General features: G+C 38.3%; 1 protein-coding gene across 2 annotated transcripts; it reads right to left on the reverse strand.

The window, feature by feature from the left end:
* Positions 1 to 5,346: 5,346 nt before the first annotated feature.
* On the reverse strand, positions 5,347 to 14,146 carry pym1 (PYM homolog 1, exon junction complex associated factor). 2 transcript variants are annotated; one of them, XM_073071008.1, is made up of 4 exons: positions 14,071 to 14,115; positions 11,774 to 11,867; positions 8,841 to 9,013; positions 5,347 to 6,549 (listed from the first exon to the last, which is right to left on the reverse strand). In XM_073071008.1, exons 3-4 carry the CDS (start codon positions 8,879 to 8,881, stop codon positions 6,078 to 6,080), a joined length of 513 nt encoding a protein of 170 aa, XP_072927109.1. In that variant the 5' UTR covers positions 8,882 to 9,013; positions 11,774 to 11,867; positions 14,071 to 14,115; the 3' UTR covers positions 5,347 to 6,077. The 2 variants fall into 2 exon arrangements, with proteins under 2 accessions (XP_072927109.1, XP_072927108.1); XM_073071007.1 differs by lacking the exon at positions 8,841 to 9,013 and having other exon boundaries at positions 14,071 to 14,146.
* Between the last annotated feature and the right edge of the window lie 537 nt (positions 14,147 to 14,683).

A 14,683-nucleotide genomic window follows, 5' to 3' on the forward strand; every position in this document is an offset into this window, starting at 1 on the left:
CTCGGAAGTAAATATTGACATCTCAGGACCACGAGATGCAAAACTAGTGGAATCCAATGTCATGAGCAATGAATGGGAAAATAATTCTTTCTCCCTGTTATACTTTTCCTGTATTCTCAGCATATTAAATTTATTCCTTCAACTGTTAGAATTTCATTCTCAGAACTTAACACCAGGTTATTCAAGCTCAACCTATATCATTCTATCTTCAAACTGACTGCACCTCAGGTCTACATAACCATTGGCAGAATCACACCATTTGGCAGAGATGCATTTTTCGCACCTTTCACCTTCATGACCCAAAATTTAACAAAATACTCCCCTTAAAAGTTTTAACTCATAATATAGCAAATGCAGCAGCAAATTGCGCGCAGCAAGCTTGACAGAAACAGAGTTTTGTTGAGAATGCAAGGATAAAGCAGAACATTCATGCTCCTCTTCAATTCTGTGATCATTTTCATCTACCTGAAAGGGCAGATGCGATCCAGCTGTGACATTTCATATGAAAGACTCCAGTATTGTACTTGGAATAACAACTTCAGCATTGCGCTCAACTGTCAGGACCTGAACTCAGATCTTCTGATCTGGTACGTGTCTAAGGAAAGTGCAGTGATGTAATCATGCCAGATAGCATAAACTAATTAGTTCCACTGTCACTTGCTACTTATCAGTATAAATGAGGACCTATGAAAATAATAGTTGAGGGACCGATGTTTCAACTGGAGACTTGTTCAGATAGAAATTGTAGCATGTTTCCCGAGTGGTTCAGAACCAGACCCTAGTTTTATATAGAACTGGTGTATGAACCAATGCATGATTGTTTCTTGTGACCAAAATTTTACATCCAAACTGGGCTGCCAATTTTTGGTAAATGAGCTTTACCATAAATTTATACGAGAAGAAAAAAACAAGTTATCCACATTTTTGTGCTAATAGCAAAATATTTTTAAAAAATCCAAATCCATCATTTATAACTTTGCAATTAAGGAGTGCTATATAAATGCAAGCACTGTGGTTATTTTTTCCAGTTGCTTTCCAGTGACTACTGATAATCAAGAATGCAGCAGTATGGCATGATGCAAATTTGCGCAGCTCAATTCCACAGAACTATCTATATTATTGGCCTGGGATGCAAAGATAGTTTAATTGGAGGTGACCATCAGCAAAATGGAGAGAAACTGGCTGAGGTTCAATTACCAGTTGCTTTACAACAGGACCACTGCAGGAGACAAAGCCAAACTAAGCCCTCATTTACTTTCTCAGATATACTATTTTGAAGAGCAGAATTCACACTGGTGTACTGGATAATATTTATCCCTTAATCTCACTAAAACAAAAACTAACATTCCCATTTGGTAATTCTTCCACACAACCACTTTATGAATCCTACCATCCTGTCACCCAACATTAAAGCTATTAAGACCCTTGCCTTCACTGAGGGGAGCTTTCTCCCCCCCCCCCCTTTCTACAATAGGACATAGCAGTTTGCTAGATTCAAAAGCTTAACATTTATTTCTTTACCTTTCAATGCTACCCAACTTTGATTCTTAAATTGTCTGCTTTAATATCAAAGTATATTGTATCTATATTACTTGTCCTGTGGAGATCAACTCATACAGAATAAAAGATGGAATAAGATCTTCATCACTAGACATTCAATCTGCAAATACATCTAAACAGCTATCTTCCCCAGCTTATGCTGCTTCATAGAACTTTCACATCTAAACACCAGAGTGCTTTAGAAAGTAGTTGAACTCTTGCTATTGCACTATAAAGATCTGCAGAGTAACCACCCATGAAAGTGATAAAAATGTATGAGATGTTGATCTAAAGGTAAATAATTTTTCCCAATACCAAGAACCTCCCAACTTTTTCAAATAGTGACATTGGACAATTTATTGAAGCACTCAATGCTGCAAGGCAGGAGACTCGATTGTGTGGCTTAAACCCACTCTCTCAAACCACTGAAGCAAAACTGACACCCTCCAGTGTTACCCATTGATAATTGTATGGTAATTGAAATTGACATGAAATCCAGGTACCTTGTGGTCCAAAATTAGTTCATTGCATCCTTGATTCTTTAAACTGGCCATTTTGTAATGGATCAAAACTTGGCTTGTTATTTTTTCCAGTTCGGGTTCCACTACAAACGGAAATATTTTCTTGGGGAAAAAAGTTAAAAGCAAGCAATCACAAGCTTTTGACATTTCAACTTTTATTCACTAGTTTTGGAAATGTATTTACCAGTCATTGAGACCACAACATAACACAGCAAGCAACACATTTCTGATAGTTACTTACAATAAAATATTTTATTTCCATTTTTAAGTTAAAATCCGGTTAAAAGTCAAATACTCCAGTGCGAAGAACTGGGAGGTGACTGCTATAACTTACAACTCCCTTGAATGCAAGTCAGAAGTTTAATTATACAATGGGTGGTACAAAGATACAAACAGTTCTTCCTCTGCTGGAAGTGAAAACCTGATTTTGTCCATGCAGCACTGCAAATATAGTATGCTAAATCGTACTCACTAAAAAGTATCAGAATCAATTTCTGGAATGTACCGAGTTAACTACCCTCACCCATGTCGGCTGTAGAGCTGCTACAAATGAAGTCAGTACTATCAACTAGAAAAGGTAGCTTTAGACTCCTCTCCCATTCATACCACAATTGAAAATCAGAACATGTGGGGCAGGGGTGTGGGAGGTAGAGGGGGTTAAAAACTATGGCAAACTACCTGAAGAGCTAACAAAGGCTTGAGAAGAGGAAGATCTAAAACTATTTTAGATCTGCTTACCTCATCCTGATACCATTTTTCAGAAACAAATTTAAGGACAGTTTCCACCATAGTACCCCCTTCCACATCTCATTGATTTTAAAAACTGCCAAAGATTGGCATTTTGACCTCATATTTACCAGACCCCACTCACATCTAAACACTGATCAGTACAAACCTTACAAAAACTAAATCTATTAAGAAATTTTAATACATAATTTAATTACTGAGGTATAATATAAAGGATGGCTCCAAGCTCAATGCAACTGTCAATTTTTCTAAAAAGACTGGGTTGCTGGCAACAAGCTATTTTAGGTTGATCCTAAAAGGTCACCCACCCACCAACTGATGTGCAATTTATTTGCACAAATGGGTTGAACTGTTCTGTGCACACTCTGCAGTGGGCAGCCTGTCCCAAGATAGCTGATCCAGGCAGTTGCTGAGTTAAGTGGCTCTAGTGCTGCTGGGCTTGCAATAGGGATAAACTAGCTTGTATTTAGGCTCCTGATTCCTATTAATTAGTAATCAATCAGGTTCTTCAAAACATTAAAATAGAAAATAAAAGCTTCTGCTAGTGGTACTCTATGCACACTAAAGTATTTTTTTTTAAGGCTGGAATACTGATTGATTTTTGTTCTTTTGCAGAATGTGAATATCACTGGCAATGCCAAGATTTATCTACCCCCAATTTGCTTCTGAAGAGGCTGCAGTCTGAAGTCAACCATACAGGTTGGTAGTTATACAGTCCAGATGAGGTATTAACTGCAGATTTCTTTCCCTGAAGTACAGTGAAACTTTTTTTAAAAATAAAATTTATTTCCCAACTGCTGTGGGAAGTCTGGGTGCTAGGCAGCTAACTAAACCACAGACCTACTGCAACTTTTAATATACCCAGCCTTCAAGAGAATACATTTCCCATTCACCCTAGCAACATGAGAAATTATGAACTTGCATCCCATCATAATGCAGCACAGTTTCAGTAAGTTTACTTGTTTTATGACCTATTCAGTCCTAAGTTTATAGTGACCAGAGCAGAGTCATCACAGGCTACTATAGTAATTTTCTAACAATTTAAGTGATTCATTTAATCCACAAATTACTATTCTGCAGTTGGGCCAGTAACTACAGCCAGAACAAGCAGCAGCACCACCACTGCTCAGGAACTAGAAAATAACCGCACTGAATACAGCAAGTAGGAATGACAATATTTCCAGTACCTCTGCAGAAACCCTTACCCAAAATGACATGAACTAATCCACTGCTCACTCCAAACCTGCATTCAAAACTTCTTGGTTGTACAAGCAGACCACTTTCAAAAGTGGATTAAATCTGGACCACATTTAAACAGGAATTCAGTTAGAAAAAATTTCCAAGTTAGACAAATCTGTAAATATATATTGATCAGCTGCCATTTTAAGTCACACTTAATTGTTCTATGTTAACTATTTCCTTCACATAGCCATGAGTTCCTTCTATATCTGAAATACAGTACACATTTAAAAAGTCATAGACAAGTCTTGAACAGCATTGGCAGTTTTTGTAAGTTTTCAGTTTTTTAAAACTCAAAATAAATTGTATGAATAAAGAAAATGCACATTTATTTTGGTATTCCTTTTAGAATGGACATATTTAACAAAATATGGCTTTCAAGTAATTGTTCATTATGTGCCACGTTATATGGCATGGGCAACCATGGTCTTTCCATGACCATTCTTGGCAAATATTTCTACAGAAGTGGTTTGCCATTGCCTTCTTCCAGTATTAGCCAATACATTAAACTGACATTCTCATTGAATTTCACCACTGCAAAAACCACCCTTAATATTTGCTTGTATTACCTTAAAATTGTGCGCATAGATACATTACCTGCATATGATTGGGAAGACATCCACTCCAAAGTGAACGAACCAACTCCAGCAGTTCAGAGGTCTCTTTTGCCAATTTCAGTGTTGCCCTTTGGCACCAAAGCAGCCAATACAGACTTCTGTACCAATCCTTAGCCAATATGTTGAATGGCAATGAAACCAGAAAATGTAATGTCACTTCCTCTCATCTCCATTACCTGGAGAGCTGTCACAGGAGCCTTAGCATCAATGAACACAAGTACATATTGTATATGTATTGTTGGGAGAAAAGAAGCAGTTTTAAAATAGCATCAATCATGCTAGTAGAGAAATATTTCATTTTCCCCACAAGTGCCACTTGGCAGTACCACCCTAACTACATTCATTTCTGCATTCAATAAATAGGCAGCTTGGGATTTGCATTAACTTAGCGCCTAACTTAGCGCCTTATCTGAGAAGTTTTGCAAAGAACTTCATATACATTCAAAGTGCAGAGGCTTCAGCTTTAATTACTCAGAACTGCTAGCGATGCTTGTGGTCCACATTGGGGGGGAAATCATACAACTATAAATTGATAATTACACAAGAAACAGCAAATAAAAACAGACCCACAATAACACTGAATTCAAGTAGTTCAGATCACTAATGCACTGTATCTTTATACCAGTGAAGCACAGCTGTCACTTGTATACAAAATAAATATTTTGAGCATGCTCACTCTGCACTTTAAGGGCACACAGAAAAATGATTTTATTAAAACCTTTAGACAAGAGTTCACCACATGGGAGACATACAAATATCAATTCAATAATCCCCCAACAATGGGAGCAAGCATAATTCAAAAAAAAAAATAATCGGCAGGTATCAGTTAGTGCAACAGCAGCCCAAAGAGGGTAATTTTAATGTCAATGTTCCCAGTTGATAATACATCTTATTCCTCATCATTAAATTTGTTTCTCAATCTGAATTTTATTACACAAAACTGAAAGATGAGAGACTTGGATGGAAGGCAAAATCAAGTGCCGTGACCATTTTTGGTGAATTGAACACTGGATTCTTATTTTCCCCATTATGTGAAAGCACTGGAGATGATGATCAGGCTTCTCAGCATGACGAACCCCTGGTTCAGGTTAAACACGCAATGAGATGCAGTGGAACAATGGAAACATTTGTAGTCGCGTAGTGTAACAGCGAAGATTCAGTCTACTAAATAGCACATTAATTCCATATAGTTTTCCCACACATTGGAAAGTAATTTTAAAAAATAGTTCCATCAGTTGTGATAAAACCAACAAAATGAGGGCTGCATGATTACAAGGACCAGTATGGGCAAGGATGTCCCATTGTGTGACCCTTGGTCTCTTTAGGATGTGTGCCCAATATTGTCTGAAAGTTACTTGGCATGGATATGGAATAATAATTCTCCCCGTATCCTTGAAAGCATACACGTTTTTCCCTACAAACCCAGTTCCAAATCCTCCAACTCCTCCATCAGTTGTTTTCGGCGGCTCAACTTTTCCAGCTGCTCTTTTGTCGCCTGCTTAATCTCGCCAGAGTCTAGCTTTTGCTGTAGTTCATCGATTTGGCGCAGTTTTTTTTTGAGATTTTTTACCTTTTTGGCCTTCTCTGCTCCATCGTGGTCACCTGGCAGCGCAGCAGCCTGCAGGTTTGGATTGCCACTGCCACCAACAATGGTGGTTTTCTGCAACGTTTGACTCAGCTCATCGGCCTCGGTGGTGCCGTCATTTCCTTGCTGCTGTTTGCGCTTCTCTTTGCGCTTGAGGTTGCGTTTAGCTGACTTGGATAACCCAGCTAGCTCTCCGTCCTGCTTTGACTGTTGCTGCTTGCTTTTGGTGGATTCATCTGGGTTAAGGCCTGGCGGCAGCTCTGGTTTACTTTTGAAAAACTTCACAAACTTGTTCTCGTACCTGCACACAATAAATATAGATAATAACAGGCCATGCAAACTAGTATACAATTAGAATGAGTTACAACAATTTTTCTCATTACTTGCTCCCTTGCTCTCCCACCTCTTGCTGGACAACAGTTTCATTGGCACCAATATACTGAATTCATTTAAGTGACCATGCTTTTCTGTCTGACCTAGAAAATGAGCCAACTGAGGACAATTGTAACCAAAGCTGACCCTGTGGGCTGCATGATTACAAGGACCAGCTTTTGTAGCAGAAGTTATCAGAGTAAAAGATCCACCTTTTCAATACGTGTTGGAAGCAAAGACTGCAAGCCAATGTATTTGAAAGGTTTTCCCAAAACAAGCTCCTGGTGTGCTATTTAATATGCCTGACAAAACATCTCCCATTTCCTTCAGTTGTGCTACCTCATTCGAATAAATACAGTACCAGGTTTGGCTCTGATGCCCCTCAGCTGCATAGCCTGCCATCAATTATTGACAGGAAAAGTGCCCACTTGGGTTAAATGCTAGAAGTGATTTTCTTAATTTAATCCTAGAACAGGGAAATGAAAAATTGAGGGGTTTTTGGAACAAATGAGCTGTTTGAAAGAGAAAGAAAAACCTGCATTTGCTATCAATAACCAGAATCCTTCTGTAAAATCATTCAGAAATGGGATGGCTTTTAACAAGAGCAGTTAAAACTTTGACCAAATTAGCCCTGGAAAGATGTTTCCCTCATGAAAGGCTGACTTTCTGCAGTCACAATGTTAGTATTGAGGTACAGACTTGTCAGTTTTTGAATTCAAGTGACACTTCCTCTTCACTCCTCAAACAGAATCCTTCAAAATAGTCAATTTGGTTAAAGCAATTATCTTCACGACATTAATTTCTTCTTCAATGAAAGCAAAGATAGCAAAACACCTGCTAATGTCTGCCCCTCAGAAATTGCCAGTTTAGTTACTGAACACCATTGCAGCTGTTTTTGCACTAACTTTTAGGTGTATACTTTGCAAAACTTCCATTGGCTAAGGTCATGACGGTTGAACTTGCAAGGCATTGAATTGAAAAGCAAACATTCTACACCAAGTTAGATAATGCTTGTAGTGATAGAAGTTAATACAGCTTGAAGTGCATGGGGTAGGGCCAGTTAAATAATCAAATTAAGTTTAACATAATCTTGCAACTGTAAAAAGAACAGGAGTAGGGAGCAATAAGAACATTAAGAACTGTTAGAGAAAAAAAGATAGCGCCCATTGCTTGAAGAAGAAAGATGGATTGATCAGGCTCAATCATATGAATTGAATATCTCATCCTTGTATGAGGATTTATAGCACTGGTATTCAAATTATGCTGAGAAACCAGTAAAAGAATGTATTGACATGCTGAGCAGATGTTAAAAGAAACAAATACCAAGTTCAAGCTATCAAGTATGACATGAAGTCAAGATTTCAAAGCTGCTCCAGTTATAACACATTACATATAGTTTATGCAGCAAACTAAACAGGGAACAGTTGACAGGACTGAAAGTGGCAGCATCTTGCCAATTTTTCCAGAAGATGTCACTTTTCATTCAAAGCCATTTCTTCCTTGGTTACATTTCCCATTGCATCCCACCTGCAGGCTATCAACCTACCCATAGCTCTTTTGAGGTTGTTTTATCTATCTTAATTTCCCCATTTTCAACTATACTATCCACCATCATGAGGCAGAGTAGGGGAATTAAGTATGGGGAAAAGGCAGGTATGTGGAGACAAGTCCATGGCCAGATCAGCCATAATCTTATTGAATGGTGGAGCAGGCTCAATAGGCCAGATGACCTACTCATGCTCCTATTTCCAATGTTCTTATGGCACACAAGCATCCATCCCAAATGCAGACCAATCCAATTACCTGAACTTTTTCTTAATACAAAATCACCCACACACTGGTTAAAATTTTCCTTCATTGATAGGCCGACACAAACATTAAATTGAGGAATGAGGGGAGAGATCCATTCCATTGAACACCATTTCCTTATGCCAACTTCCTAACATTTTATTTTCTCCTTTCCTCATTTTACTTAACCATGTCCCTTTACCTTTCCTTGCCTACTCAACATGCAATAAGAGGTGAAAGAATTCAAGCATAACCAAAAAAAGGTGCAAAAACATTTTAACTATGAATGTAAATTTTGGGAAGATTTATAAGAAAGTGATTCGTAATGAACTCTTGCATTTCTTGCTTGCTTTGACATCCACTGTGCCAAGTGGATTTACTGGAATTCAAAATCTCATTAGAAACATTAATCCAATTCTATTTTTGAAGTACCTTTTAATAACAGCTTTGCACAAAAGGCTTTTGCACATCATTGCGAAAGGTGCACATAGAATAAGTGCATTTATGAAGATCTCCAAATGCTAGCAGAAGGGGAGCGTGGGTGCACTTATTCAGCAATACTTGGAAAGGTTGACTTGCACTGATGGAAATATCACGCAATTTTCCTATAAAAACAAACCTTAATTTTTAGCATATTGTTAAACCTAATTTGCGCAGTGAGCAAGCATGGAATCAGGAGTGCATTTGCTCTCACGAGAAATATAAACACTCACATCCGACTCCTTTTATAATGCAGATCCATCTTAAGGCAGTATTTTAATTTTAACACAGCAATTTTGCATAAATATTGCATATGTCATCAACTGGATTAAAAGCATTCTATATTTCCAAGTGTCTTATTAACCAAGAAACACTGAATAACTATTATAGATGTCCCAATTATAATTTCATTAAAAACTCAAACATTTGTATGTAATGCACAGTTCAAAATTGTGCCCGCAGTAGTTAAGTTTAAAATAACTATTTTCCCCACTTTTGCATAAAAAGTTTTATCCATAGTTTATAAAAAGGAAAAATATCACATTTAGGGCCAATCAGGAACATTTATAAAGCACCCTTTTTGAACTTCTGGACGTTTTGAAGATAAACACAATTTGCTGCATTAGGTAACAGACCGTATTCTCGGCTTGATTGGGACAATGGCAGGAAGAGGAGAAAGATTGTCCAACAGCAGCTACAAAAAGTATCATGGGCAGAGAACCTCAAGTCAGTTCCTTCAAGAAACAGAAAACATTAAGGGAGTGGGGAGAAAGAGGGGAGAGATAAAGCTTTACTATGCTCAGTTGTTACAGTAAAAAAAGTTGGCAATCTGCCTGCAATCTTTCAATCCTAATCTGGAGCTTGACAAAGGGAATGTCTAGGGTAATGCTCACTTCCTCTTCAAAATTAACAGGCCTCAAGTCCTTCAAGTGTCATGGCTATTAACAGGTAGCATGGCAGGAGAGTAAAAGTTATCTCATGCTTCAAAATTCTAAATGTATATTTAATTAACATTGCAATTTTTATATAATTTTGAGTCTTATAGCAATTTGTCTTAAACAAAACAGCAAATGTCATGACACACAATATATCAGTGATAATAAACAGTATTCTGATTAACTTGCTGGAACTCCATCTCTTTCTGCCCAACCTGGATTGATTTATACCAGGAATGCTGGCCAGCCTTACTCTTTCCAAACCCTGGCACACAGATTAGTTGCAGCACCCAAATTGCTTCAAACATTAAGACTGGTTAGGATTTAAGCCAGATGTGGTTATTAAATCCAGATAAATTAATCAGCATGTTCAAGTAAACATGGGACAATGGCTTCACTCACAAGGCCAGAGTAATCATAACAATATTCAAAACAGTTTTTGACTTGTGATGGTTTGGGTCTCCAAGCTAATCATGTTGCAACAGACACAAGTGTTGGGTACTTACAGGGAACAACTCAATTTTACTTCCTTCCATTCCTTTCAAAAGTACTAAATTCCGAGGCTGGACCTTAACTAAAGACTGCTGCGATGCTGGGAATCCAATTATTTTAGATGCTCATGAGCCAAGATAAAATGTGTTTCAAATGAAACACAGATTACCATTTTGTAATGAAAACAGATAGTGGGAAATTAACTGCATTGAAAATATTTCTGAGTCACCTAATTCCTAACTCTAGATAAAGAGAAGCAAATTAAATAAGTAACAAAAAAACATTATACTTATTCATTTGAGAAAAATTATCCAATATTACATGCATTTATTGGGAAAAAGTATGTGAACCTCTGGGGTAATGCCTTCTACAAAAGCTATTTGGAGTCAGGTGTTCCAATCAATGAGATGAGGTTGGAGGTGTGGGTTGTAGATGTTTCCTGCCCAATAAAACACAAAGTCAGGTTACTGACAGCCTGCTCTCAAGAAAGATATGTTTATGTGCACTATGCCTCGATCAAAACAACTTTGAGGACCTTAGAATAATTATAGAGATGCGCAAAGCTGGAAAAGGCTACAAAAGCATTTCTAAAGACCCAAGTGTTTCTAAAGATCAGACCACAGTAACAAATTTGTCTACAAATGGAGGAAACTCAATACTGTTGCTACTCTCCCCAAGAGTGGTCATCCTGCAAAGTGGTCACTGGAAACACTTGTGCAGTTTTTATTGTGTGTGTGGGGGGGGGGGGGGTCACCAGTTGCTGAAAGGTTCACATAGTTATTCCAACAATTACATGTAATATTGCATCTTTTTTCCAATAAATAAATATGTATGTTTTTATTTAATTGGGTTAAATATTTTTCTGAACTTGCATGAAGATTGGATCATACTTTAGCTCACATTTACACAGAAATAGAGAAAATTCTACAAGTTTCACAAACTTTCTAGCACTGTATTTGATATCGTCGTTAAGTTTTTTTTAAATGAAAATGCCACTACAGGAGGACAAGCTGGAGAGTCATACTGAAATTCAGCTATTTTTAACTTGCAAAAACACAAGACTTTTCAAAGATTTGTTGGAATAGTCAAAAATGAATCTGCAACAGTTGTATTTGAAGATGTTAACAGTGGACAACCGATGCCAGTCATTTCTGTGGGCACCTAGTCACTCCCCAAGGGAAAGTACTATTTCACTATTAAAATTTAACTGTAGAACTATAGATAAACATGTCAAATAAAAAGGCTAAACTTTTGATAGCTGAAACACCTTGGTATTCTACAAGTTAATTTAATGTGACAATTGGTGCCATTGTTGAAGATGACAGGTGTTTAGAGGCACTGGGTGTGAACCAAGGCTGAACACGGACAATGAGAAAAGGTGCACACTCTACCACAACTTTTTAAAAAAGAGAAACAATTTCACTTCAAAAGATTCAGTTTCCTCAAAATGCTACTTACACTGGCACTTCCTCTTGAGGCACATATCCTTCCCTCACACGCCTTGGTTTTCGCCAAGTCCCGTCAGGACGCTGTGATGCTGGAATATATTTTCCTACAAATGTTGAGGAAAGACAAGTTTTGATCACCTCACCTTCCAGCAACTGGCACAAAAGTAAAGCTCGAAAATCAACATCCTATATACTGCCAACTTTTTTTTAAAAAAGGGTGGGGTGGGTGTTACAATCAGAATTGTTACAGCATATTTGGCCTATTGAACTTAAACAATTGTAAACAATCCAGTTAATCCAATACTTGAAAGTGTCTCTATCACTGCAAATACTTTCTATTTACATATACAATGTCCTTTGGAAAGCCACAATTGAATCTGCTTCTAGCACACTTTTACAGTGAATGTTAAATCCCAACTATTCACTGCATGAAAGAGCTCTTTCTCATGCTGTCTAATCACCTCAAATCTGCTTCTCCTGCACCTGGAAAGTCTTGATGACACACACTGGAAGGATGTAATTAAACCTGGTTTTTTTTTTTGGGGGGGAAGAGAGAGGAGGAGAAGAGCATTTTACACCCTCACACCCTCCTACACCCTCAGTCTTTCAGGCAAAGTACCAAATTTGGTTAACAACTCCAAATGCTGCTGAACCACTGTGTGGTAGATTCAACATTGCTTTAATCTATTTGTGCTTCATGACAGAGCTAATAGTCTGACTGGATTAAAGGAATGGATAAAACACCAAATATTGACATTATAACATTTGCACTCAGAAATAAAAGCAGTAAATTTAATTGAACGTTTTCAAAAGCTTCCTGGTGGCAAGTAAACATTAACACAGGATTCTAATTCCATAGGTAACAGTAACTCTCAAATGCCAGTACAACTATCTCATGCACTAACCAAATAAATGACAATTTAAAGCCCAATATGTCAGATTTTTTAAAATACTACAAATTGGTATAAAGTTAGCACATTTCTTTTTCATAAGTTACTATTATCTCCCTGTTTTGTACCCTAACATTCACAACCACCTCCGATTGAAGAGAGGAACAAGCTTGCTCCCAAGTCTCTACCAGGGCCTCTCCCATTTACAATAGCTTGAAGGTTTTGTGTCATTTTAGGAAGCATTCTATTTGTATGTATAAAGAGCCACCAATTTCACCTTTCTTTGAGAAAAGTACCTGGTTTTAACGCAGGATTCCCCATATTGGCAAAAAAAAATAAAGATATCCACACAAGAGCGAAAACAAAGCTTGCCCACTGCATTTCATCAAACTAAAATAGTTAAAATTGCACACTTGAAAAGGATTGACTGTTAAAATTAAACTAAAAACATCACCATTAAAAACTTATAACAAAATTGCGCAATTAATTAGATTCTGGAATGCAATCTCAGGCGCAGTAAAACTCGGTTATTTTATAACATCTAAATTTTAAATAAAAGATTTAATGATAAAAATGGTGGATAAAGGTATTTTAGGATTAATAGTTCGGCATCAGCGCAAACCATCAGAATTCAATATTTATATTATAAATATCGCAAACCCGAGTTAAAAAATCATATCTTAGTTTGCACTAAACAATGTGCCTCGGAAAGATTTACAATTTCAAGTTCGGGTACTGGGCAAGATACCGATGGAGAATTTCTGCATAGGCCGCAATCGGCGCCACGCACTTTCTTAAAGCTTTCCGCCCGCCATCAAGGCGGGGACAGTTCACGCGGCCTAAGAGCCGGGGTCGACATCCATAGCGCAATGGCGAGTAGTAAAGGCAAAGACCATAATACGCTGCTTTCCAGAGGGCCCCTCCACCAGCAACGGTAGCGGAGAGACAATGGGGTAGACAAACACGGGGAAAGAACCCACACTCACCCGTCTCATCCGTCATATAAAAAGCCGCCATGATGCGCGCGCCGGAAGTTGCGCCACTCACCTCTCATGGCGGAGAGGGCAACGATGACGACGACAAACTCAAAGAGAACCAAAAACCCCGATCAAACCGACTCAGATTTCGTCAAGGGCATCGAACTACAGTGCCGAGTGAGCCACAAAGGGCTGCCCGCACTCCCAAGACTACATTACACCCCTTCCAAATCACCATTTCCTGCCATGTTGGGGGCTCGCGCTAAAGGCCCTGCTGCCGCCGCCCTCCCACAAGCCTTCCTCAATTTTCACTTGGTCGAAGTGACCTGGTTTCCTCCATTACACTCGTTCGCTCGAACACCTTCACACATAAGTGATTCTCAACCTTAATAAAATGTCGGCGCCTATTTGAGTAAAAATTACAAAAGAGCGAGCCCTACCAGAATCAGCGACGGGAACAGCTTCCATGGCGGTTTTCTGCTGTGACGATTTCAATTGAAGCACGAAAGTGGGTGTGGCCGCGCTCGGGGACGACACAACACGGCAAAAGGCGTGCCCAAACATAAACTTCGTCGTTTCAATGCGCGTCAGATGACGAGAATAATTAATTACGTCCCTTTATTTTTTTTAATATTAAAATTATTACCTTGTATCCGCTCTGTATCTTTAACCCTGTATTTAAATCACCCCCGCCCAATTATTCAACTATCTGCTGGTGGGGTCATTATCTCTCGTTACTCCACCTAATCCTGCATGCTCCAATGAGAAGAAACCCAAAGATTTGTATCTAAATTTTAACCCTTACTCCTCGAACCATTATGGTATTTTTTCCTCTACCCTCTTTGGCACCTTTACATTTTTCTACCAGAAATTATTCCAATTTCAGCCTAACCAATGTTTTATACGGGTTCAACATAACTTCCCCGCTTTTGTACTCTAAAATTTGGTGTTAACGGATCCTTGTTAACGTTATGGCTGACGAGAGACAGCAGTATGATGGATTTGGGGAAAGGATGAGTGTATGGAGCTAGGTCACAGTACAGCAGTGGCAAA

This window comes from Hemitrygon akajei, chromosome 18 (assembly GCF_048418815.1).
Source record: "Hemitrygon akajei chromosome 18, sHemAka1.3, whole genome shotgun sequence".
Classification (NCBI taxonomy): Eukaryota; Metazoa; Chordata; class Chondrichthyes; order Myliobatiformes; family Dasyatidae; genus Hemitrygon; species Hemitrygon akajei.